This window comes from Phyllostomus hastatus, unplaced genomic scaffold, assembly GCF_019186645.2.
Source record: "Phyllostomus hastatus isolate PE091 unplaced genomic scaffold, TTU_PhHast_1.1 phas_scaffold_78, whole genome shotgun sequence".
NCBI classification, from domain to species: Eukaryota; Metazoa; Chordata; class Mammalia; order Chiroptera; family Phyllostomidae; genus Phyllostomus; species Phyllostomus hastatus.
Window position 1 is genome coordinate 116114480 of NW_025334041.1, and position 25283 is coordinate 116139762.

At 36.5% G+C, this 25283-nt stretch overlaps 1 protein-coding gene across 2 annotated transcripts in view; it reads left to right on the forward strand.

Annotated features, from left to right (window-relative positions):
* Positions 1–25283, forward strand: part of MEMO1 (mediator of cell motility 1) — a 111476-nt gene that overhangs the window by 37808 nt on the left and 48385 nt on the right. The window contains exons 2-3 of one of the 2 annotated variants that reach the window (XM_045827140.1): positions 6216–6297; positions 20070–20138. In XM_045827140.1, the coding sequence (XP_045683096.1) occupies positions 6216–6297; positions 20070–20138 (151 nt within the window). Of the gene's footprint in view, positions 1–6215; positions 6298–20069; positions 20139–25283 lie in introns of those variants that run through there. The other variant, XM_045827141.1, reaches the window with a different exon arrangement.

Below are 25283 nucleotides of genomic sequence, written 5' to 3' on the forward strand. Positions count from 1 at the left end.
AGGTACCACATTTGCCTTGTTTATTGCTGTAATTCCAACATCCACATCAGTTCCTGACACATAAATAGCTGTTCCATAAATATTTATTCAATTAAAAAATCAACCAAATGTTATTTGTGACATTAAAACATTATTGGTCATGATTAACTTTATGATGTAATAGTTTAGTAAATAGCTAGTAGAAAATAAAGCCATAAGGTAATTGAAACGCAGTTTAGATCAATTCTAAGAAAGTTAAGTGATAGTTCTGTAATGTTTCTTGGGCTTTTCTACGCGTGTCCTCCTTGCCCTTCTTTTAGGAGCCTTCTTAATGTCAGAAAGCACAGAATTTCCTACGGGATACTAGAGATCTTTATTATTAGTCGATTGAGATAATATATGCTTTAAAAGGTTAAAAATTTTCATTAACTTTAAATTTATATATATTTCTTTATAGTTGATAGATCTTACATTTAGCTAGACATGTACTTTATTTATAGATAAGTTTTGGCATGCATATAAATTTGTGGAGTCTTTGGGGTCCAGGACCTCTTTTTTTGTTGGGAACCATTGGCCTAGACCTGCTAGTACAGTGTGGTCCATAGGCCAGCAAACATTACTATTATTCCCTGGGGAAAATGTTAGAAATACAAGGTCTCAGGCCCTACTCCAGACCTGTAGAATCAGAACTAGCATTTTAATAAGATCCTCAGGTGATTTAATTGCACATTATTTGAGAAGAGTATTGAACACATGATTTTTGTTCAGATTGAGAAGAGCACTGAATTTTGGAGGGGGAGGGATGGGGTAGGGGGTAAGGATGGATAGGAGGAACAGGCCAACCAGAACAGTGTGAAAAAAAGTTTGGCTTACTTGATGACCATATTTTAGAATGGTTCTGTTAATTAGTTGCATAGGAATTCCTGAAAAGGAGGTGTGTGTTTGTATGTATGTGTTTAATATTTTTGTGGTTTTATTACCATGTGAATAAACTTGTTAGTGAAATATTGTTTGATTCAAGTGAGATTCAAATAGAAGTGTTAGTGAATTGCTAACAGCACATTGTTCATTATCTATTTCTTAAGGAAATACCTTAGCATTGATCTTTTGGGAACCTACTTCTACTCTTTTATCCAAAGGAGTAAATGCCCATTTGTCCCTCACAACCATAGTGTAGTTTTGCTGGGATTTAACAATGTTTAACTTTTTACATGTATCAGTGCACCTTTAAGTCCAATGGTATTTGAAAAACAAAGCATGTATTCTACATCATCTTCATGTATTAAGGATAACATTGCCAAATATCAACCTCTGTGGAAGAATTCAGATTCATTTTTTTACTTGACAGTCTATAGACCAATAATTAAGCAACTATAAGAATAAATTGGTTGGGATTTGGCTTTAACCTTAAGATTCTTCTGTAGAAATTGGTCCTTTTCCAGAAGGACTGATAAGAAAGCTTGGTTTAGTGCTTAAAATCAGTGAAGTTGGTGGCAGTAGGGTGTCTGAATTGGGAGATATTTTCTTTGCTCTTATAGGGTATTACTTTTTCTTTTAATGTAAATTTTTTATTGTTAAGTGTTTATTTATTAAATGTTAATCCATTCTAATTTTTTTTCTTTATTTTCCCCTTTCCCTCTGCACCCAGTACCTCTCATTCCCTCAGGCAATTCCCACACTATTGTTTATGTCCATGGGTCATGCATATAAATTCTTTGGCTACTTCATTTCCTGTATAGTACTTTACATCCCCATGGCTATTCTGTAATTACCTACTTGTACTTGTTAATCCTCTCACCTCCTCATGCATTCCCCCACAATCCCCTCCCATCTCCATCTGGCAGACATCGAACCATTCTCTTTAGCCTTGATTCTGTCCCTGTTCTTCTTCTTTGGTTAGTTTGTATTTTTAGGTTTAATTGTTGATAGATATGTCTTTATTGCAATTTTATTGTTTGTAGTTTTGATCTTCTTTTTCTTTTTAAGTCCCTTTAACATTTTGTATAATAATGGTTTGGTGATGATAAACTCCTTTAGTTTTTTCTTGCCTGGGAAGATCTTTATCTACCCTTCGATTCTAAATGATATCTTTGCTGGGTAGAGCAACCTTGGCTATAAGTCCCTACTTTTCATGACTTTGAATATTTCTTGACAGTCCCTTCTAGCCTACAAAATTTCTTTTGTGAAATCAGCTGAAATCACTGCTTTTCTCTTGCTGCTTTAAGATTCTCTCTTTATTTTTAACCTTTGCCATTTTAATTATGTGTCTTAGAGTAGGCCTCTTTGCATCCATCCTATTAGGGAGATACTTTCTTTGCTCTTACAGGGTTTTTAAATTTCTGCTTTGCAAACTTCTTGTAATATGGAAATATTTACATATTTACCATATATACTTTAAATTAATATGAAATTTATTAGGCAGCTAAAATTTTAGTTTACTATTTTTCCTTGATTTAATAATGAGATTATTTCATACAGATTTTTGGTAATTGTTCTTCAATTTAAGTTTTAAAAATAAACTACATTGTTTAATTCTGAATCAGACTTTTTTTATACTTTGACAATTTATAGTTGGGTGTTATAAGCTTGACTTCTTTATGAGTAAAGTCCTAAATATATACCAAATAATTTCCAAACCAGCACACAATTAATCGCAATGGATATTTGTGAAATACAAATGAGAAGAATCAAAGGTATGCCATTTCTTATCCTATCAAATTGGCAAAAATTCAAAATTCTGAGAGTATCTAACATTGATAAGGATATAGGGAAATGGGAATTTTTAACTAATACTGATGTTGTAGAAATAAAATTTAACTGAAAACCTCCTGCCATCTCAGAAAACCTCTCTTTAAAGGTAGAAGAAAAAGAAAATAATTTTATTTTATTTTTATTTTTTAAAATATATTTTATTGATTATGCTATTACAGTTGTCCCATTTCCCCCTTCACTCCCCTCCCCCACACACCCCCTCCCACCCACATTCCCCCCGCTTTAGTTCATGTCCATGTGTCACAAGTTCTTTAGCTTCTACATTTCCTATACTATTCTTGCCCTCCCCCTGTCTATTTTCTACCTACCATCTATGCTACTTACTCTCCGTATCTTTCCCCCCCTCTCCTCCTCCCACTCCCCTGTTGCTAACCCTCCATGTGATCTCCATTTCTGTGGTTCTGTTCCTGTTCTACTTGTTTGCTTAGTTTCTTTTTGTTTTTGTTTTAGGTGTGGTTGTTAATAATTGTGAGTTTGCTGTCATTTCACTATACATGTTTTTTATTTTCTTTTTCTTAGATATGTTCCTTTAACATTTCATAAAATAAGGGTTTGGTGATGATGAACTCCTTTAACTTGACCTTATCTGAGAAGCACTTTATCTGCCCTTCCATTCTAAATGAAAACTTTGCTGGGGAGAGCAATCTTAGATGTAGATCCTTGTCTTTCATGACTTGGAATACTTCTTTCTAGCCCCTTCTTGCCTGTAAGGTCTCTTTGGAGAAATCAGCTGACAGTCTGATGGGAACTCCTTTGTAGGTGACTCTCTTCTTATCTCTTGCTACTTCTAGGATTCTCTCCTTCATTTTTACCTTGGCTAATGTAATGATGATGTGCCTTGGTGTGTTCCTCCTTGGGTCCAACTTCTTTGGGACTCTCTGAGCTTCCTGGACTTCCTGGGAGTCTATTTCCTTTGCCAGGATGGGGAAGTTCTCCTTTATTATTTGTTCAGATAACTTTTCCATTTGTTGCTCTTCCTCCTTCCCCTTCTGGTACCCCTATAATTCGGATGTTGGAACGTTTCAAGATGTCCTGGAGGTTCTTAAGCCTCTCCTCATGTTTTTGAATTCTTATTTCTTCATTCTTTTCTGATTGGATGTTTTTTTCTTCCTTCTGGTCCACTCCATTGAGTTGAGTCCCAGTTTTCTGCCCATCACTATTGGTTCCCTGTGCATTTTTCTTAATTTCACTTAGTGTATCCTTCATTTTTTCATCTAATTTGCAAACAAATTCAACTAATTCTGTGAGCATCCTGATCACCAGTGCTTTGAACTGTGCATCTGATAGATTGGTTATCTCTTGGTCACTTAAAAGTATTGGCTCTGGGTCTTTGATTTGTTCTTCCGTTTGAGCCAATTTTTAGGGGGGAGGTGGTCACACCTGTTAAGTAGTGAGGGGCAGAGCCTTAGGTGTTCACCTGGGCAGGGCAACCCAGTTGCTGGGTTGTAGCGCTGTATGTGGGGGCAGGGTCAGAGAGGGAACAGTGGCACTTGCTCTGTTTTCTGTCGGATTTCAGTCCCCTCTGCCCCTTCCCGCAAGCAAATTGGGCCCTTCTGGTACCGGTTCCTGGGTGGGTGGGCTTGTGCACGTTCTAGGACCCTGTGGGTCTCTCCAGCAAACTCTCCTGTGAGTCTGGGAGTCTCTCCCGGCACCTCAACCTCCACAAGTGTTTTCAATCAGTGCTTTTAGGCTTTATTTCCTGGTGCTGGGGCCCTGGGTTGTGCGGTCTGTCTCACTGGCCATTTTCACCTGGTTTATCTGTGCGAGAATGTGTGACTGCAGACAGCCAGCTGCCTTGCACTCCTTACTGGGTCTGCTCGTTGCCTTCCCATGCCCGGGTCTGCCAGCCACTGCTTTTTCCTGCCTCGACCCCTCTCCGCCAGCCACCGACTCTGCCCCTCTTACTGGTCTGGATAAATGGTCGTTGGGACTTCCATACAGTTCAATTTTCTGTCCTGGTTTTTGTTGTCCTTAATTTTGGTTGTGCGAGGAGGCACAGCGTGTCTACCTACACCTCCATCTTGGCCGGAAGTCAACAATTTTATTTTTGAATAAGCATTAATGTAGAATGCGATTCACATCGCAAGTAATCTGCTAAGAGATTGCAAAGATCTAAAGAGAGTTCTCCCATTTTGGAGGTACATAGATACAACCAATTGCGTGCTCCCAAGGTAAACTATGATAGTGCTCAAGTGAGAAGACTTGATGGCAACATTTGTCACACGTGTGTGTTGTCTTTAACTAATTGGCTTTATCCAAAGGAAAAAGAAGCACTTATGGCAGTAGGTATTTGGAATTACCTGTGTGGCTAGGCAGCCGACTCAGATTGGGCTCCTGTCCTTCCTCAGAAACTGGCAGAAAGGGAAGCTGTCTTCCTTGATCATATTTTCAAAGAGATGGCTACCAGGTGTTTGAGAAAGTCAGCCCTGGATTGCTGGTTAGAAGCTTATTTAGCTTTTAAAAATATTTATATACATTTCAAAGGTGCAGAGAAAGAGTACAATTACAAGTTTTCTAAAGAAAATGCTCTTAAGTGTGTTGGGTTTCTTTTCCCTTAGTTTTAACAGGGAGAATTAAATTTCTTAATTCTGTTTTGCCCTTATACTGATGGGTAAATTGTTCCAGCTGCTTTAGGGGGCAATTTAGCAATGTCGTACTAAGAGTTGAAGATATGATCCACTACTTTTACTTCTAGATAAGTCCCATAGAAACTCTTAACACATGTTTACGAGAGGTTTGTAGCATTGTCTATTAACAGTGAAACAGAAGTGGCCAAAATGTCTGTGAACAGAGGATGAATGAACTTGGGTATATTCATACATTACAATACATACATCTGCAGGGATGTCCAACCTTTTGATGTCTCTGGGCCACACTGGAAGAAGAGTTGTCTTGGGCCACACATTAAACACACAAACACTAATGAAAACTGATGAGCAAAAAAATAAGGTTTTAAGTAAATTTATGGTTTTATGTTGGGCTGCATTCATAGCATGGGGCCCACGGGTTGGACACTCCTGCACAGCATCGAAAATGAGTGAATTGCAACTCTGTATCAACATGAATCATTTTTAAAAAGATTTTATTTATTTAATTTTAGAGAGAGGAGAATGGAGGGAGAAAGAGAGAGAGAAACAGCAGTGTGAGAGAACATCGATTGGTTGCCTCTCATAAGTGCCCTGATTCAGGACCAAACCCACAACCCAGGCATGTGCCCTGACCAGGGATCGAACAAATAGACAAAAGCAAGTGTAGTTTATTCAGTACTTGGCCATACTATATTGCTTGCTAGAGTCCTTGTGTATAGTTGCTTAATTTTCAAATGTTAACATCCAAACTGATAATTATACCGTCTGTTAAGGTATTTTAGTCCCAAATAGGTTTAATGTGAGTTTTGTGTCATGTACGGTTATCCATAGTACATTGCTTTGCTGACTCCAATTTCCCTCTTTCTCTTTTTACAGGACCGCAGCTGAATGCACAGCTAGAAGGTTGGCTTTCGCAAGTACAGTCTACAAAAAGACCTGCTAGAGCCATTATTGCACCGTAAGTTTTAAGGGTCTTTACCCAGAATATTTCATATGTTAATTGTTAATAAAGAATGAGTGTCTGCTGGTTGAGCTGTAAATCAAAACCCCAATGATATGCTGAGCTGACAAAATTACATTCAGTAAATTTCGTGAATCCGATGACTTTAACTCAAGGGTAAAGGAAATTGGCCACTTTATTTTTTCAGTGCAGTAATTTAAAAATTTATTTTTGGTAATAAAACTGACTTAAAGCAGAAGGATATTTATATTAGATAATCTTGGTGATTTCAGTAATAATTTGTATAAATGAGTGAGTTCTATTTTAAACATTAAAAAGATCTACTTTAATCCACATACTTTTAAAATTAATAATGAAAAATATGCATTATCCATAATACGGTGCAATATGGAGTAGCAATCAGAGTTTTGCCAGAGGAATAGATTTTTTTGTAATAAAAATCTTTGAGTATTTTGTCTTTGAATATTAGGGGGCTTTTTAGAACTGAGAGATGACAAATACATTATTAATGATGTGCCTGTGTATGGTAGGAAGCCAGTTAATTTTGATTTAGTTTACAGTGCTAATATTCAAAACACATTTTTTAAGCACATGTTAACATTTTTCTAAGAAGAGTTAAAGTTGGAGTTTGCGGAGTTCCTTCTCACAGCAATATCTTTTATGACTTTTATTGAGTTAAGGTTGGTACCCTGATAAATAATAAGTAATGAAAATAATAGCAACCATTTATTAAATAATATGAGAATTAAATGAGTAAAAACGTGTAAAGATCCTACATTAATGTTTGGCATGTAATAAGTATTCCATAAATGTTAGGTATTTTATGTGCCAGACATTTTGTTAAGTACTCCATTTGTATGTTCTCACTTGATCTCATTAATAGACAGAGGATACTGACTGTACCACTACGAACTTTATGATGGACAAGTTATTTAATCTCTTGTGCTTTTTCTCTCATTAATATAATCGGAATAATAGTACCATCATACAGTTTTTTGATGATTAAATGAGCTAATCTTTGTTAAACTTGTAGCATAATGACTTGCAATTATTTATTTGGTCATTCAGCAAATATGTACCAGGCTAAATGCCAGGTACTCTTCTTTGTGATGCTTTTTGAATAAATTAGAATCACTTCTCTCTTAGTGCTTGCATTTTAGTACTGGAGGAAGACAGACAATAAACAATTACATTCTTTGTCAGGTGCTGATGGGTGCTAAGAAGAAAAAAAAAGCAGTTAAGGATTGAGAGTGACAATATGGGTAGGGAGTTGCTAGTTTATATAGGATAGTAAGAACAGGTCTGAGAAGGTAACATTTGAGCCTAAATGATGGGCGAGAGAAGCTACGCAGATGCCTAGAGAGAGGGTTTCAGGCTGGGGAAGAGCAAGAGCAAAGACTCTAGGGCAGGGTATGCTTAGCGTGTTTGAGAAGAAGCAAGGAGGCTGGTGTAGCTGGAGTGGCATGTGTGAGTGAAAGAGGAATGGATGAGATAGGCAGCAGGGACTAGGTCACAGTGAGGCTTTGTAGGCTATCATAAAAACTTTGGTTTTTATTCCAAGTGAAATGGCAAGTAATAAGAAGTTTTGAGCTGAAAAGTGACATAATCTGACTTAGGTTTGAAAAGGATTACTTTTGCCTGCTGTATGGATGTTCAGTTTTGTGGAAACAGGGAGTCCAGTTTAGGACATGTATTGCAATAGTATAGAAAAGAGATGAAATAGTGCCTTTGACTAAGGGCTAGTGGTGGGGGTGATGAGAAGCAGTGTATTCTGGATCTATTTCTAAGGTAAGTACCAGTAAAATAGAAGAGTCAGTGAGAACTCTTTAAGTTCTGGTGCTTGTGGAACTGGAAGGATGGAGTTGTTTTTATACTGACAAGGGGCAAATGGGTGGAGGTAGGGAGTAGAAGTGTTCATGTAGAATCTAGGAATTGACTTTGACCATGTTAATGTTGAGATGCCTATTAGCTATCCAAGTAGAGATTTCAAATGGGCAGCTAGATATATGAACTGTAGTGCAGGGAATAAGGGCCAGCCTGCTTCAGTGTATATATCACAGGCTGTAGTTGGTTGACTAGGGTATAAAATAAAGATAGACAAGAGAAGAGGTTCAAGGACTAACTCCCTTAGGCAAACAACTTTATGTAGAGGACAGGGTGAAGATGAGCATTTGCAAAGGAGATACTGAAGGAGGACCAGTGAGCAAAGAGGAAAACCAAGGATGAATGACGTCTCTGGGAGGCAAAAGGATGAAAAAAATGTGTCAGAGGAGAAGAGGATCAGCTCTGTGAAATTCTGCCAATTGGTTAAATAAGATGAGGGCTGAGAGTTGATCGTTGGATTTTGCAATGTGGGCGTTGCTGGCTTACCTTGATAACAACAATTTCTGTGGGGTGTTGGGGATAAAGGCATGATTGGTATAGGTTCAAGAAAGAATCTGAGAGTGAAATGAAGATTGTGAGTATACATGGTCCCCTCCCGTCCCCCCAGGAATTTTGCTATAAATTAAGCAAATAGGGCAGTGGGAATGTGGTATCCGGAGAATTTTTATTCAGGATGGAAGATATTAAAGTGTTATAATGTTGATGAAATGAACCAGTGAAGAAAGAAAAATTGATACAGGGATAAGAGGGGAATTTTGTAAAAGTGAGGCCCTTGATTGGGTGAGAAACAATGGATCTCTTTGTAGTAACTCATGAGATAGGTTGTATTGTCTTGCCCATTGCTTTGCTGGTGTTTGACTATTGCGGTTTGCACCTCTCCTAGTTAAAACTTGTTATAAATGTGGGAGCGGAGCTGAATCAACATATAATTAAGTTGAGGTTAGTTATTTATGAGAAAGTAGCCAGACTTGTTTCCTTCCTGTAGTTAGTGTGAAACTGAAATCACTGGCAGTGGCCTGGCAAATGAAATGTATGAGCCTAAGTTACAAATATATTGATTTGTAAAAGATTTCCAAATTACCTTAAATTTTTTAAAAAAAGCTATTTATTTATTTATTTATTTTTAGAGAGTGGGAAGGGAGGGAGAGAGGGAGAGAAACATCAATGTGTGAGAGAAACATTGAGTCTACATCTTGTATGCCCCCAACCCGGGACCTACCTGACCCACAACCCAGGGGTGTGCCCTGACTAGTAATTGAACTGGTGACCTTTCACTTTGCAGAATGACACCCAACCAACTGAGCCACACCAGTCAGGACCAAGTTACCTCAAGTTTTAAAATGGATATTTGAAAATAGTTTTGGCTATGGTGTGCTTTTTTTCTACTATATAGTGACCTTCTAATGTTGATGCATATATAGGCAATATCCATTTTTGTTAACATATGAACATATAGTATAGTAATTTGTCTTACTATATGGTTTTCAGAAGTAATTATTTTCCTTTGCAGAGTTACTTTTTTTTTTTTAGGTAGAAAAGCAACACATTTTTTATTGTTATACTCATATAAACATAAAGGTTTTTTTGGTAAGAATATGCTTATATAGTAATTAAAAAACTGAAAATTTTAAGATTATATTTTTATTTAAAACCAAGTCAATCAAAACAGACTTTAAATTTTATAAATTCTGGCTCTCTAGAACCAACTTTTCTTAGATTTTGTTTTATAGGCATAAATCATAAAAGGGAGACCTTAAAAACACAAACACAGAACCTAGATAGCACACTTTTGATATTGCTTAAGTAGATTGCTCATTTTTATATTGATGTAGATTAAATAGAATGATACCATTAAAGAATAAATATTGACCCGTAAACTATTGATCAATCTTAATGACTCTAACCCACAGTGGGCAAACACAAGGCCCATGAGCAGAATCCAGCCCTCCACCTTGTTTCATACGGCCCAGCACCTTGTTTCTATGCGGTGGCAATGCCAAGCTCCTTGCCCCTAGTTAAGGAGTAATTACATTTATACAGTCCCAAAATTACATTTGGCCCTTTGAAGGCAACCTTGAGTCTGATGTGGCCCCTGGTGAAAATGAGTTTGACATATAGGCAGGCACATTTGGGGAATTCAAAAGATTTTAATATGATTAAAAAATATCCTTTGTTTGAATTTAGAGCTACCTTATTTATCTTGAGGCACAGGAGATAGCATGTGTCCCAGGGATATACAATATATTGAAATGATCTCATGAACTAAGAGTTCCAAAAGCCTTTTTACCGTGACCGCCAGATACCACATTGCCAGTGTGCCACAATGTCAACATTGTTTGTCTTGCAGTATGCAGGAATATCTTAGCAACCCTTAGAATGGAGCTGTACAGGTATGCATCACTTAAGAAAATACGTGTTGAATATAAAAATACAATCAGATAATTGGGGATGGGGCTTGTTTAATAATTTTTTTCTACATAGCAGATCCTATAAGTATTGAAGCCCTCTTTGTACATTTAAAATAAAGTTTAACTTGTTAGTAGTTAACCTGATAGGAGTTATATGGAATAAGGGGCACTTTTACTTTTTTACTATGTACATGTATTACTTTTAATATAAAAACCAGGTTTTTTTAAGAAGGTAAATGTTTATATAGAATACCAGTTTGTGTATAGCGAGGCATACCTGTAGAGCTCTACCAGTGTGTATAATAAGACAATGAATCATGAATTACATAGTTAATTTAAGTTACTAAAGGTATGCAGCTTGTTTAGTGTTCATCCTTATTTATATTAATAGGTTATTCATGGCAATAGCTGAAATCCTATATATTTTAGCATTAAAAATTCTAGATATGCAACTTGTAGTTAGTTTATTCTTATTTGACTTGACTAACTTGAATAACTTTGTTTAGCTCAAAGTATTGTTTATTTAATATTTGTGAGATTCCATTTTATAAAAAATAAAGTACTCTGAATAATGACTATGTAACCTGGACATTTTGGGGGGATTATTTTCCTTTGCAGAGTTACTTTTTTTTCTCCACCTACTAATATTTTTTATTGAAGCAGGACTCTCCAGGGCCGTTGAGAAGTACCTATGAAAGAAAATGATAAAGGCTAAGTACAGCACAATAAAGTTGAGAGAGGTGGTGTGGAGGCTGCTGCCTCTGCAAACTGTTTACAGCCAGTTGTCATGCAGGTTGTTTTTAATTTTAGTTTCCAGCTTGTGAGATCATATTTTAGCTTCAGTAGGTCTTACAGACTTTTGTTATCACCAAAGGTCTTCTTATTTCATCTGGTCCAATCTTCTCATTTCATCTAGGCCAGTCTTTTTATTTTGCATTTTGCTGCTATTAAGTAGAACTAGGAGTGTGAGAACCTGACTTTGTTGAATCTAAGTAAGTATTCTTTTATTCCCTATATCATATTTAATGAAAAGCCTCTTAGAGAATGTGTGGTAAACTCTTGGCATTCACGGTTTATACTATTCACCTATAACCTTGGTAGTCTGAGACTTAACAAGTGAAAATCCTTGTCATGCAGTAATTGGTAATTTTGCCTGACATAGGAATTTAAATTATACCACACTGCCAGGTTGGTGTGTGGGAAACTGTCACTTAACCAGCGAATGATCATGGACATTGGCCTTGTATCCTCATTTAATTGCTGCTCTGTGGGGCCACAGAAATTCTAGACAGAAATGGGACTTAATAGTGTAAAGGGTCTGCTGTTTAGGACTCAAGGGTGAAGGCAAAAGTACTTTGTGAAGAGAAGGATCAGTTTAGTTTATAGAGACATGATTTAGCCTAATGACAAATTGTAGATATGGAAATATAATTTTATATTGGGCTGGCCAAAAAGTCCATTCAGTTTTTCTGTAAAATGGAAGGCACATTTTTCATTTTCATCTGTAACTGTTGATTTGGAAATTTTATGTCAGCTATCCCCCGCATGGGATAACGTTGATTGTTCTCAATGTCTTAATTTCATCGCCGTCAACTTCAACTGGTTTGCCCGACTGTGGAACATCGTTCAGTGAGAAATCTCCAGCAGGAAACTTCACAAAACGCTTTTGACATGTTGGATTAGTCACAGCACCTTCTCCATACATTGCACACACCTTTTTTTGCATTTCTGCTTTTCTTGAAATAATAAAGCACAATGTGCCCAAAATGTTACATATTTCTTCAATCTTTAATATTAAAATGGCTACACAAAAATTCACTAATTTTGATAAGTTTTTTTAAAAATGCACACTGATTTGACAACTGTCACAATACAGTCTAACAAAATTGTTTTGAATGAAGTTAAAGAAAACTAAGTGCTACTAGAGCCATCATATAGAAAAAACCAAACAGACTTTTTGGCCAACCCCAGTATTTGCCTTCATGAAAAGTTACATTGGGAGCCAGGGTGACCTGGAAAAGTGAGCAGGGATGACTTTGTGTTAAGGATTTTAATAGCTTTCAAAAGACTGACTGTGACATGCTTTTATGATACATGCTTAAATATCTATAGAGTACACATTTTTATTGGTCTTCTGGCTATTAAGCAAAAAAGAAAAAAAACCCTTAGATGTTCCCTTGGTGAAACCTTCTTTATTAGGAGTGATCCCTTAGTGAAACCTTGTTTTCATATGAATGTAGAATATTAGCAAGAGAAGGGTGGCAGGAACAGAGGATCAGTGGTGAGAGTTGATAATTATTACTGTGGCTTTCTTAAAGGAAAGTTATTAGAAATTTTCTCTTTGACTATGTTCTTGGTCTGTTCATGAGTTTCTCACGATGGGTGTTAAGAGGGATGGTATGATTTTTAAAAATACTCTGCAATATATTCTTTCTCCAAATTAGGACTCTTCCACTCTTCACAACTATTTTGTCATTCTTTAAAGTAGACTTTTAAGTCTTCAACTTTAGAAAGACTGAAATCATGGACTGAGTTCTCTTGTAAAATATTTACCTTACTTGTGCTTTCAAACCTGTTGTCCTTCCCTGTATGATAGTCTTATAGGGTGTATGATTCTGTAAGTATTCTTCCAGGTTTTAGGCTTGTTTTTCCTACTCCATGGATTCCTTCCCTTGTTCCTTCAAATATATAAAGAATGGGCGGTTAAGAATGGGTTCTGGAGTTTTACTGCCTGGCTTTAAATCCTGGGGTTACTATCTATTTTTGACTTCGAACAAGTTTCTTAACCTTTCTCCTTTAGTTTCTTGATCTATAAAATGAGAAAAGTAATAATTCTCATCTCATAGTGTTAGTGTGAGGATTAAATAAGTTTAATGCTTTGAGTTACACAGAAGAGTGCCTGATGCATAGTAAGCAGTCAATAAATGTTAGTTGTTACTATGATCATGACTGTCTTCCTGTAGGTACTTGGTCACTAAGACATTTGAGTTTTTCTTTTTATACTCTAGCAGATGTGTCCAACTCAATGGCTATTAATGCAGCCCAACACAAAATCGTAAATTTACTATAACCTTTTTTTTTTTTTTTTTTTTTGCTCATCAGTTTTTGTTAGTGTTTGCATATTTAATGTGTGGCCCAAGACAACTTTTCTTCCAGTGTGGCCCAGGGACACCAAAAGGTTGGAAACTCCTGATAGAGCATTTATTTCTCATTTCCACTACTACTGACACCATTCTAGACCATGGCATTATTACCTCATGCCACAGTTTCCAAGAGAGCTGTGCTTAGCACCTCCTGCTTCTAATGTGTCCCCTGTGCTCATGTTTTTCAGTACTAGACTAATAATTTTGTTTTAAAAGTTTTAATTGTCACTCCCCTGCTCAAGAGCATACAACAGTTTTTCAGTAACTTGTGTTATGAAGCCCCAGCTCCTGTCTGACTCTGCCTTAGCATTAGTCTCCTGTTGCAGTCAGGCCAGTCTCATATTTTATCATCAACATCATACACTTGGACATTTGCTCATCTTTTTTTGTGCCATTGGTCTTCTATTCTTACCATTTCTGTCCTTTACATACTTCAAGAACCCAATGCTTCTAAGACGCCTTTCTGACATTTAAGAAGTGAGTTGGGTAGGAACAGGATTGGTAAAACTGGGAGAGGCTCAGACCAGAAAGACAGGTTAATTTAGAGATCAGAGTATGGGGGTCAGGATCTTCAAATTAAAGAATGGGAAATAGCAACTAAAGTCTGTAAAGCAAATCTAAGATGGAAGGGCCAGTTTCAAGTATAATGATGGGAATTAGAAGCGTGGAATAAGTGACAACTGAGAGCAAAACAGTGTCACAATCTAAGATTTTGGGTTTAAGACAGACCAGAACAAATCCAGATGGAGCAGATAGTTTTTAAGGTCTAAATGGCCAGGCAAGGTAGCATGTATTTTAATTTTATTTTTTAATAGTTAATTTTTTATTATATATTTTCCTTTTTCTTTTTTAAAAAAGAATTGTCCCAGTTAACAGTTGTCCCAGTATTTTCTCCATTGCTCTCCCCTGTCCCGGGCTCCCCACTCCCACAGTCAATCTCCACCCTGTTGTCTGTGCCCATGAGTCCTCTGTGCATGTTCCTTGACTTGCCCCTTTCCCTTCTTTCCCCTAATACCTCCTCCCCCCTCCCGTCTGGTCACTGTCAGTTTGTTCTTTATTTCCATGTCTCTGGGTCTGTTTTGCTCATTTGTTTGTTTTGTTAATTAGGTTCCACTTATAGGTGAGCTCATATGGTATTTGTCTTTCCCTGCCTGGCTTATTTCACTTAGCATGATGCTCTCCAGTCCATCCATGCTGTTGTGAAGGGTAGGAGTTCTGTCTTTCTTTCTGCTGCATAGTATTCCACTGTGTAAATGTGCCACACTTTTTTGATCCACTCATTTACTGATCGGCACTTGGGCTGTTTCTGGCACTTGGTTATTGTAAATAACACTGCTATGAACATTAGGGAGCATAGGTTCTTTTGAGTATAATCCCAGCAGTGGTATTGCTGGATCAGAAGGCAGTTCCAGCTTTAGTTTTTTGAGGAAATTCCGTACTGTTTTCCACAGTGACTGCACCAGTCGGTGTTCTCACCGAGATAGCGTATTTTTGAATTGAGAAGGGGGAGCCAGTAATGTTCAAATCAGGAACAGGTATTAGGGATCTGAAAAAGTCAGTATGGAGGTCTTAAGCCCTGGAAGACTGGGGACATAGTCAAATAAAATAGAGTACCTGATTCAGCTAGAGTGTCAAGATCAGTGCAGGATGACAGCAAAACTGTATTTGCTGAGCCATAGAACAACATACATTTCCATTTGGCTAAGATTAGATCTGTGTTGTGAAAGTATTGTTATATCAAGCAACTTAATAGGCTCTCTTGGATAGAGTGATTACCATTAATCTGACCAATAAAGCCCTTGGTGATTTCAGTGTGCTTAATGTCCTATATAACTGAATTCCCAATTAAGCACATCGCTATCCTGTACTGCTGTGGTTGACTCATGTGAATCTCTTTCTACATTCACAACTTAACCTAGTTCAGATGAGGGGTCTATTTTAAAAATGGAGCTTCATATGTGGTATGATTAACATACAGGTGCATATATGTAAAGTGTACAATTGGTAAATTTGAAATATGTATACACCGGTGAAACTATCACCACAGTTACGATAATGAACATACTCACCATTCCCAATTTTTCTTGTGCCCTGTTGTAATTCTCGTTTCACGTTCACTGATATATTTTCTATTACTATAGATTAGTTTTTCTTTTCTAGAGTTATTTAAATGGCATCATGTAGTGTGAACATTTTTTGTCTGGCTTCTCTCAGAGTATTTCATTATTGAGTTTTGCCATTTTAAGTATAATTATTTTGAGTGTGTCAGTCATTCATTCCTTTCTATTGCTAAAGAGTATTCTTTTGTATGGATATACTGCAGATAGTTTATCCATTCGCCTTTTGAGGGTCATTCAGTTGTTTCCAGTTTTGGGCTATTGCAAATAAAACAGGGACAAAGATTGTGTACAAATCTTTGTGATGTGGACGCATTGCCTTTTTTTTTTTTTTTTTTTTTTTCTTGAGGAGTAAAATGGCTTGGATCACAGGGCAGGAGTATGTTTAACTGTTTAAGCAATTGCCACCCTGTTTTCCATTTCTACAAGTACAAACTGAGTTTCAGTTCTACATCCTTGCTATACTTGATATGGTCACTCTTTAATTTTAGCTATTCTAGTGAGTATTTAGTGGTAGCTCATTTTAGTTTTCAAATTAAAATTTTTATTGGAGAGAGAAAGATTAGTTTTTGTTGTTCTACTTATTTATACATTCATTGGTTGATTTTTGTATGTGCTCTGACTGGGAATCGAACCTGCAACCTTGGAGTATTGGGATGATGCGCCAATGAACTGACCTACTTGGCCAGGGCTCTCATTTTAGTTTTAATTTGCCTTTCCTTGATGACTAAATGGTGGTGAGCATTCTCTTTTTTTAATATATTTTATTGATTATGCTATTACAGTTGTCCCATTTCCCCCCCTTCACTCCCCTCCCCCCTGCACACCCCCTCCCACCCACATTCCCCCCTTTTACTTCATATCCATGGGTTGTACATATAAGTTCTTTGGCTTCTACATTTCCCATACTATTCTTACCCTCCCTCTTTCTATTTTCTACCTACCATCTATGCTACTTATTCTCTGTACCTTCACCCCCTCACTCCTCCTCACAGTCTCCTGTTGTTAACCCTCCATGTGATCTCCATTTCTGTGGTTCTGTTCCTGTTCTACTTGTTTGCTTAGTTTCTTTTGGTTTTGCTTTAGGTGTGGTTGTTATAATTGTGAGTTTGCTGTCCTTTCACTATACATGTTTTTTCTTTATCTTCTTTTCTTAGAGAAGTCCCTTTAACATTTCATAAAATAAGGGCTTGGTGATGATGAACTCCTTTAACTTGACTTTATCTGAGAAGCATTTTATCTGCCCTTCCATTCTAAATGAGAGCTTTGCTGGATAGAGCAATTGTGGATGTAGATTCTTGCCTTTCATGACTTGGAATACTTCTTTCCAATCCCTTCTTGCCTGTAAGGTGTCTTTTGAGAAATTAGCTGACAGTCTGATGGGAACTCCTTTGTAGGTTACTGTCCCCTTATCTCTTGCTGCTTCTAGGATTCTCTCCTTCATTTTTACCTTGGCTAATGTAATTATGATGTGCCTTGGTGTGTTCCTTCTTGGGTCCAATTTCTTTGGGACTCTCTGAGCTTCCTGGACTTCCTGGAAGTCTGTTTCCTTTGCCAGAATGGGGAAGTTCTCCTTTATTATTTGTTCAGATAACTTTTCCATTTGTTGCTCTTCCTCTTCTCCTTCTGGTACCCCTATAATTCGGATGTTGGAACATTTCAAGATGTCCTGGAGGTTCTTAAGCCTCTCCTCATGTTTTTGAATTCTTATTTCTTCATTCTTTTCTGGTTGAATGTTTCTTTCTTCCTTCTGGTCCACTCCATTGAGTTGAGTCCCAGTTTTCTGCCCATCACTATTGGTTCCCTGTACATTTTCCTTTATTTCACTTAGCGTAGCCTTCATTTTTTCATCTAATTTGCGACCAAATTCAACTAATTCTGTGAGCATCCTGATCACCAGTGCTTTGAACTGTGCATCTGATTGGTTGGCTATCTCTTTATCACTTAGTTGTATTTGTTTGGAGCTTTAATCTGTTTTTTCATTTGGGCCATTTCGTAGTGAGGGGCGGGGCCTTAGGTATTCACCCTGGCAGTGTAACCCACATCCTGTGTTATGACGCTATATGTGGGGAAGGGGTCTGAGAGAGAATAATGGTGCTTGCTCTGCGCTCTGCCGAATTTTAGTCACTACCCCCACTTCCCACAAGCAAATTGGGTTCTTCTGGTGCTGATTCCTGGGTGGGTGGGCTTGAGTACATTCTAGGGCCCTGTGGGTCTCTCCAATGAACTCTCCTGTGAGGCTGGGAGTTTTTTCCTGCTGCTGCCTCAACCCCCACAGGTGTTTTCAATCAGTGTTTTGAGGCTTTATTTCCCCGTGGAGGAACCCTGGGTTGTGCAGTCTGTTTCGCTCCCTAGTTGTTTCTCCCAGTTTATCTGTGTGCGAATGTGGGACTGCATGGTCTGCAGTCTGCTGCCTGGCCAGGTCTACCCGCTGCTGCCTTGCCGGCCAGCTGCAGCCTTGCGCGCCCTGCTGGGTCCGCCAGCCGCCTTGCCATTAGTCTTCTCCACCTGGCTGCCTGTCTCTGCCCCTCCTGCCCGTCTAGATGAATGTGTCTTCTTTAACTCCTTGGTTGTTGGACTTCCATTCGGTTCAGTTTTCTGTCAGTTCTGGTTGGTTTTTGTTTTTAAATTGTTGTCCTTCTTTTGGTTGTGCAAGGAGGCACAGTGTGTCTACCTATGCCTCCATCTTGGCCGGAAGTCCGAGATGAGCATTCTTTTATGTGCTTAATTTGCCACCTCAGTGTATTCTTTGATGAAGTATCTGTTTATATACTCTGCTATTAAATTTTCTTAAATTGTGGTAAAGTATACTCAACAAAATTTACCATATTAAAAATTTTAATCATTTGCATGAACAGTTGAGTACAGTGATAAGTACACTCACATTGTTTTACAGCCAATCTTCAGAACTCTGTCTTCCCAAAACAGTTACCAATTTTTATGTATTGTGTTGTTAGTTTTGACATTTTTGATGTATTCAGATAGAAATCTTTTATCAGATGTCCTTTGTAAATATTTTCTCCGATACTGTGTTTTGTCTTTTCAGGTTACTGGGCATCTTGAAATTAGTCATGGTTGGGGAATGATTTATTCCACATTAATTGGCAGATTGCTACAAATTAGGGCTTTAGTTTTTATTGATTTTCTATTTTAAGAAAGTAATGGGGAAAGGTTAATAATGCAAATTAAACTTAAAATTGTTGTGTCTGTAGCCTTTACATTCTTAATAGCACAAAGAAGTGAGAAAGGAAATATTCTTTCTAGTATTTGAAAACTATTATCTAATCAGTAAAGAAATCATTCGAGTTTTTGAATGTCTTCATTGTTTCACTCTTGTGGGTTGTAGCCATCCCTTGGCTATGAATAAGAGTTTAGCTAAAATTAGTGAAAGCATTCTGTGACAGTCAGTTGGCTATGTGGAATTTGCAATAAAGAAAGAGTATATATTTTTTCATTATTTGTAAATTGTGTGGTATATAGTTTTCTAATGAAGTAAAATTTTATAAGGTTATTTACATATGTATATGTATACATTTTTTTTTTCTGCAGAAGCCAATTGTTAAACATTTACCAGTATACCACTGGCCACATATTAATAAGAAAGCACTAAGGAAAATGTTTCTAGCCTCATGTAACTTGAATGAATCAAGAAACAAAAATAAGTTCCAGAAATGTTATTTTACAGGTGATAAAAGACCCTCTCTTAATGCTGAGATGTGTAGGATGGAAGGGATGTGTAGTTAAGAGAGAAAATAACATACAGAAGGCCAAGTAAATTCTCTTACGACTAAACACACAGAGGGAAGAGAGTTATTAGTTGTAGAGTGTTTCTTTTGGTCTCATTTGACTTGTTCTTAGTTTTATCATTGTTATGTAATAGTCTGTTAATGCTGTTGAAGGGGAATGTTAAAAATCCATATATCATTAGTATTCCATTAGAAACTTCAAGTAAGCCTTGGATATCACCAAATCTAACTTTTCTTGAGACCAAAAAAATTGCAAAACATGTTTTAAAATTTAAAATTGGAACACAGAACAATTATGTGTTGTTATTATTATTGTCTAGGAGTTGCATTATTAATACATTGCTTTTTAATCTATACAGTCAATTGTTATGTTTAGCTTAGTTATTATATTTCTTTCAAAGTTTTTTTTTTTTTCAGAATATCTTGATTTCTGAATTTGATGCTTAAGTTTAAAAATATTTTGTTTTGTAGCCATGCAGGATATACTTACTGTGGGTCTTGTGCTGCTCATGCTTACAAACAAGTGGATCCATCTATTACGTAAGTAATCTAGTTAGAGACCATTTTGTTACAGAGTAATGTTGGGGATTACAACTGCCTTGTCACTGAACCAATTTGTTTTGCATACTTATTGTTACCATATACTAATTCATTAGGAATTTGACCTTTTATAAATTTGATATCTTTTATAGGTTATAGAAAGTTAAGTACTATTTTTTCATTCCCTTAGGATGGTAAAATGTCTACTTCTGGAAATTTAGCTTTTACTTTCCCTTCGATTCATAAAATGTTTGGTTCTGGAAATGTTACAATGTTAATGTGATAGTGTGATTTATAAGAAATAAAAATTTGGTCATTCAGGTGACCAAAATGTATTTCTCATGTATATTTGTATTGGCCCACAGTTCCTAACTCACAGGCCCTCAAACCCTTGGAACTTCCTCTTGCTATAGAGAGGTATAAGGAGGTGACTTTTGCATCCCACCTAAGGATAGGGGCTGGTTGCCAGGAGTACCAATCATGTGATTAGAGGGTGGGAACTTCTCAGTCTACTCCTGACCTCTGGGGAATAAGGAGGGCCTGGAGGTTGAATCAGTCATGACCAAGTAATGAAGCTGCCACACAAACCTAAAAGGAAAGCTTCAGAGAACTTCTGGGTTGATCTAAGGGAGAGTGGCACCCTGGAGAGAGGGAGTGGAAGTTACCATCCCTTTCCCCATGGCTTGCCCTATGCATCTCTTCTAACTGGTTTTTCCTGAGTTATATCCCTTTATAATAAACCAGTGATTTTGTAAGTAAAATGTTTCTCTGAGTTCTGTGAGCCGTTCTAGCAAATTAATTGAACCCAAAGAAAGGATCGTGGGAACTTCTGATTTATAGCCCGTCAGTCAGAAGTGCATGTTACAACCTGGGCTTCCAACTGGCATCTGAAGTGGGGGTTCAGGGAGTAGTCTTGTCGGACTAAACCCATGCCTATGGAATCTAATGCTATTTCCAGGCAGAGTCTAAGAATTGCTTGTTGGAGATGGGGAGAACCTACCCCCCATATTAGAATTGGGTCCAGGAACATTGACAGTTAAAATGTTTTGGTTTAAAATTTTTCTTTGAAAATCTGGAGGTGAGCATTTTCTGTTTTAGTCACTTTCTAATTTAAAATTCTTCATCGTTCTTGTTAAGTGTGGCTAATGAAAGAAGAATAATTTTTCATTGACAGGATAAGTTACTTGAATTATTTTAGAATCTGACAGTGTATCTCATGGTGTTCGAAGCATATAAATGTTTAATAATTTAACGACAGCTCTGAAATTATCTTTTTAAAAAACCTTTCTGGCAAATTGAGACTGAGTCGTATACTACTATCTCAAATGAGAAACTTGTGAACTTTTAAAAACTTTAGTATATTACTCACTAAAATAAGAAACGTGAACTTTCAAAAATTTCTGCTGGAACTAGCCAGCCAAATTACTTAATTTTCTCACCAGCATTTTATTTAGCTGATTTACTACATGTGAACCAGGGTAAGGGTCCAGATTGTATTGTTAGTTGTATACACACTATGAATGGATAAAATCAATGACCTTAATTCTGTTTAGTATTGATTGTTAGTAATAGTTCTAGTGATTCTAGTGCATCTGTACTAGTAGAGATGAAGCATACACATTCAAAAGAAGTAAGTCAGAGCAGCCATAAGTTGAAAAAGAAAATCTTACCCACAGCCTACTCTTTTTCCTTTGAGCAATTTGTTCTATTTTTTAAAAACAGATAAACTGCTCTCTTTTGTTTCTATGTAGTGTGCTCTGGACATTGTACCATATCTTTTTTGAGAATTATTTGTAGAAAGTTTTAAATAGTAAATAAAATAATAATGTTAGCAAATTGATGAGGATTTGGTTAGCCGTACCCCATTTTTGATGTTTGAGGGGTGTCTTTAATAAATCTTGATACATGTTTAATATACAATTTTAACTAAATTATTTCATGAATAAGAACAAATAAATTAGATTGGAAATACTTTCAGAAATTTCCTTTTTTTGACCTTGGACCTATAAACCAGCTGTCATCAAGGTTAGTACATGTAGCAGCTTTTTCCAAATCTTCTTTTTATTTGACAGAATCTTTATTGATGACTATATGTGCTGGAAGGGTACCTCCAAATCACATTTGGCTTTAGAATTCATAGAGAGATATAGAGCCAATATTGGTAGATGTGAACAGCTCATGTTAATTAAGTCGATGGAAAATGAGACTCGAAGGAAAAAGATAAAGAATAAAAAGGGAAGAGATCCAAGGACTAAGAATATGACAAAGGAGATTAGTAAAAAGAGAGGCAAATGATGAAAGATGTAGTCAGCTTATTTTTGGCAAATAGTATATAATAATAGAATACAGAATAAATAAATTTGAAGGTCTGAATGTTAAAAACAGTAAATCACAGTCATATTTGTATTCTCTTTAAAGTGCCCCGCTCTGAGATTTGCATTGTCTTCAGAGTCTTTTGATAAAGCAAAGAGCATCCTTTTGGGAACTATGAGAAGTAAAGAGAAATAATAAAGAACAGTCCAAGAGAGAAGGTTAAATTCTATACCATTGGCTTTCATTCTTACCTTTCACATGAATCTGTTTTCTACATGTCATCCAGGGTCATCTTTTGTACTCTTCTTGGCCTTTGAAGGGATCTTCTAACTTTGCATGATTGTTTTAGCATCTGGCATAGAACATTTAGAAAATATTTGTTTATTGAATTATGTAAATCTTTTAAAAGTTGATATACAGTGTCAGAAAATCATGTGTTAATATCACCACCAGTGTCATTGGAAAAATCTTTAAGAATTGGGAAACTGTCAATGTCATAGGAATAGAAGTTTTACAGAAGTCTAGTTTTCACTTAAAAGCTTCAACTTTATCATTGGCAATAAATATATTAAATGTTTTCTTTGAAGTGGCAGGCTCATTTTGTTCATCTTCTTAGAAAATTTCTGCCAACCCCTGGATTTTGCCATGCATAATGCACTCTGTGTATATGTGTACCCCAGTTTTTGGACCAAATGTTTATGAATAAATCTTTCCTTTTAATTTTTTAATTCAGTTATTTATTTATTTATATTTAGATACTTGGTTTTTATATTATAAAGGAATTTTGGCATTTATTTTTGAATATATTATGGTATAAGAAATTTTATGTAACAAATACTTAACAAAACACAAGAACAGATACAAGGCACAAGAAATTTTATGTGCCTGTAACAAATTAGCACTACCTATCTATAATGCGAATCCTTATTTATCCCTCAAGAATTTGGGCAAAAAGTGCAAATTATAAATGGCAAAATACGGTACCTAAATTGGATACCCGTACTTTGTCTACAGTTAGTTTTTGACATCAAAATTGTGTTCCATGAAAAAAGGTCTCGTTTCACTCACAACTCATAATCATATTAATGCTTTCCTATGAGACATACTCCTATGTGCAGAAGTGTTTTATGCATTTATTACCTAAGATTGAATGCATATTTTGTCATACAAAATAATTTTATAAAATGGTATTCAAGAGAAAGTGGCCTTAAAAAAAAAACTTGGTGTGGGTGAAGGTGAAGAATACTTTTTGGTTCCATTACCTTGATCGTAGTTCTAATGGGCTAGCGGTTTACCCAGCCTCACCTTTGTATTGTAAGTGCAGATGTCATCACAGTGAAAAAAAGCACGTAACTTCTTTATTGTTATGAAAATAGCTTTGATTTTGTGAACACCTTGAAAGGTCCTTGGATTCACAGTTCACACTTTGAGAACTGCTGTGATACAGGGTGGTTGGCTTTAGACCGTGGTGAGGTCTGTGGGTAAGGTCTTGGGGAGGGCATCTCTGAGGATGATTTTTAAGCCAAGCAAAAGGAATGTGTGGAGGCTTTGAAGTAGGCAAAGTTGTCTGTGTTATCAAGAAACTGCAAAAAGACCGGTGTACAGGAAGTTTTGTGTTTAAGGGGAAGAGTACTACAAAACGGGGCCAGTTTATTTGAGACTTTAGAACCCGTTTTAAGAATTTGGATTTTATCCTCTTACCGTGGAAAGACATTGAAAGACATTTTAAACAGGAGAGTGATGGGATCCAATTTGTGTTTCAAAAATAGCACTCTGGCTGGCTGTTTAAGAAATTTTAAAAGGGATACATTTAGTTAAGTTCTTTCTCATATTTATAGTTGCAAAGTCTTTTCCTATTACTAAAACTGTAATTAAAAATAAACTTAGGATATACTTAGATAGTAACTTAATTCATATCTTCCGGAAAGTCTTGCATGGCAAAAAAGAGGGTAAAAAGGAAGGAATCTTTTTTGTTTTCTTTTTTTTTTAAATTTTAATTGTTGTTCAAGTACAGTTTTCTGTCTTTTACCCCCAGCCCAGCCCAGCCCAGCTCAGCCCAGCTCCCCGAGCCCTTTCCACTTCCCTCCCATTTCCATCCCCCCTGGAAGGAATTTTATTTAACATTTTTATGCTTTAGTTAAAATGTCTACACTTGCCATGAAACACTTTTAAAAATTACTTGTGTTACATCATTTAGAATAAGTAGTTGAGTATTTATGGGGGCAGACACTCAGGTAACTTACATGTTGGGTGCACAGATGACACTCATAGTAAGTAAACACACAAATATGAATTCTCTAGAGGTATTATATATGAACTACATTTATTTCTAAGAGACTGCCTGCTGATTTTCCCCCATTTTTTCATATTAAAGCTTCTTTTACATGTGTGACAACAGGGATGACATGTTAATATTTAAAAGTCATTTTTAAAAAGTTTATTTCTTTATTTTTAGAGGGTAAGGGAGAGAGAAAGAGGAGAGAAACATCAGCGTGCGGTTGCCTCTCACGTGCCCCTGCTGGGGACCTGGCCCACAACCCATACATGTGCCCTGACTGGGAATTGAACCAGCGATCCTTTGGTTTGCAGGCTAGCACTCAATCTACTGAGTCACATGAGCCAGGGCTAAAAGTAATTTCTTTAAGGACAAAGCAACTTGCAATTTATTAAATGGAGAGAAAGTGGCATGGCTTTTATTTAATGTGCTTACTACTTATTTGTCTCCAAAATACTTGTATGGCTTTGGTGTTTATGGATCTAGCAATCTAGCAAAAAAAAAATGCATTATCTTTTATTTACAGTGTTAATATTCTTTGTTAGCATAGGGCTAAC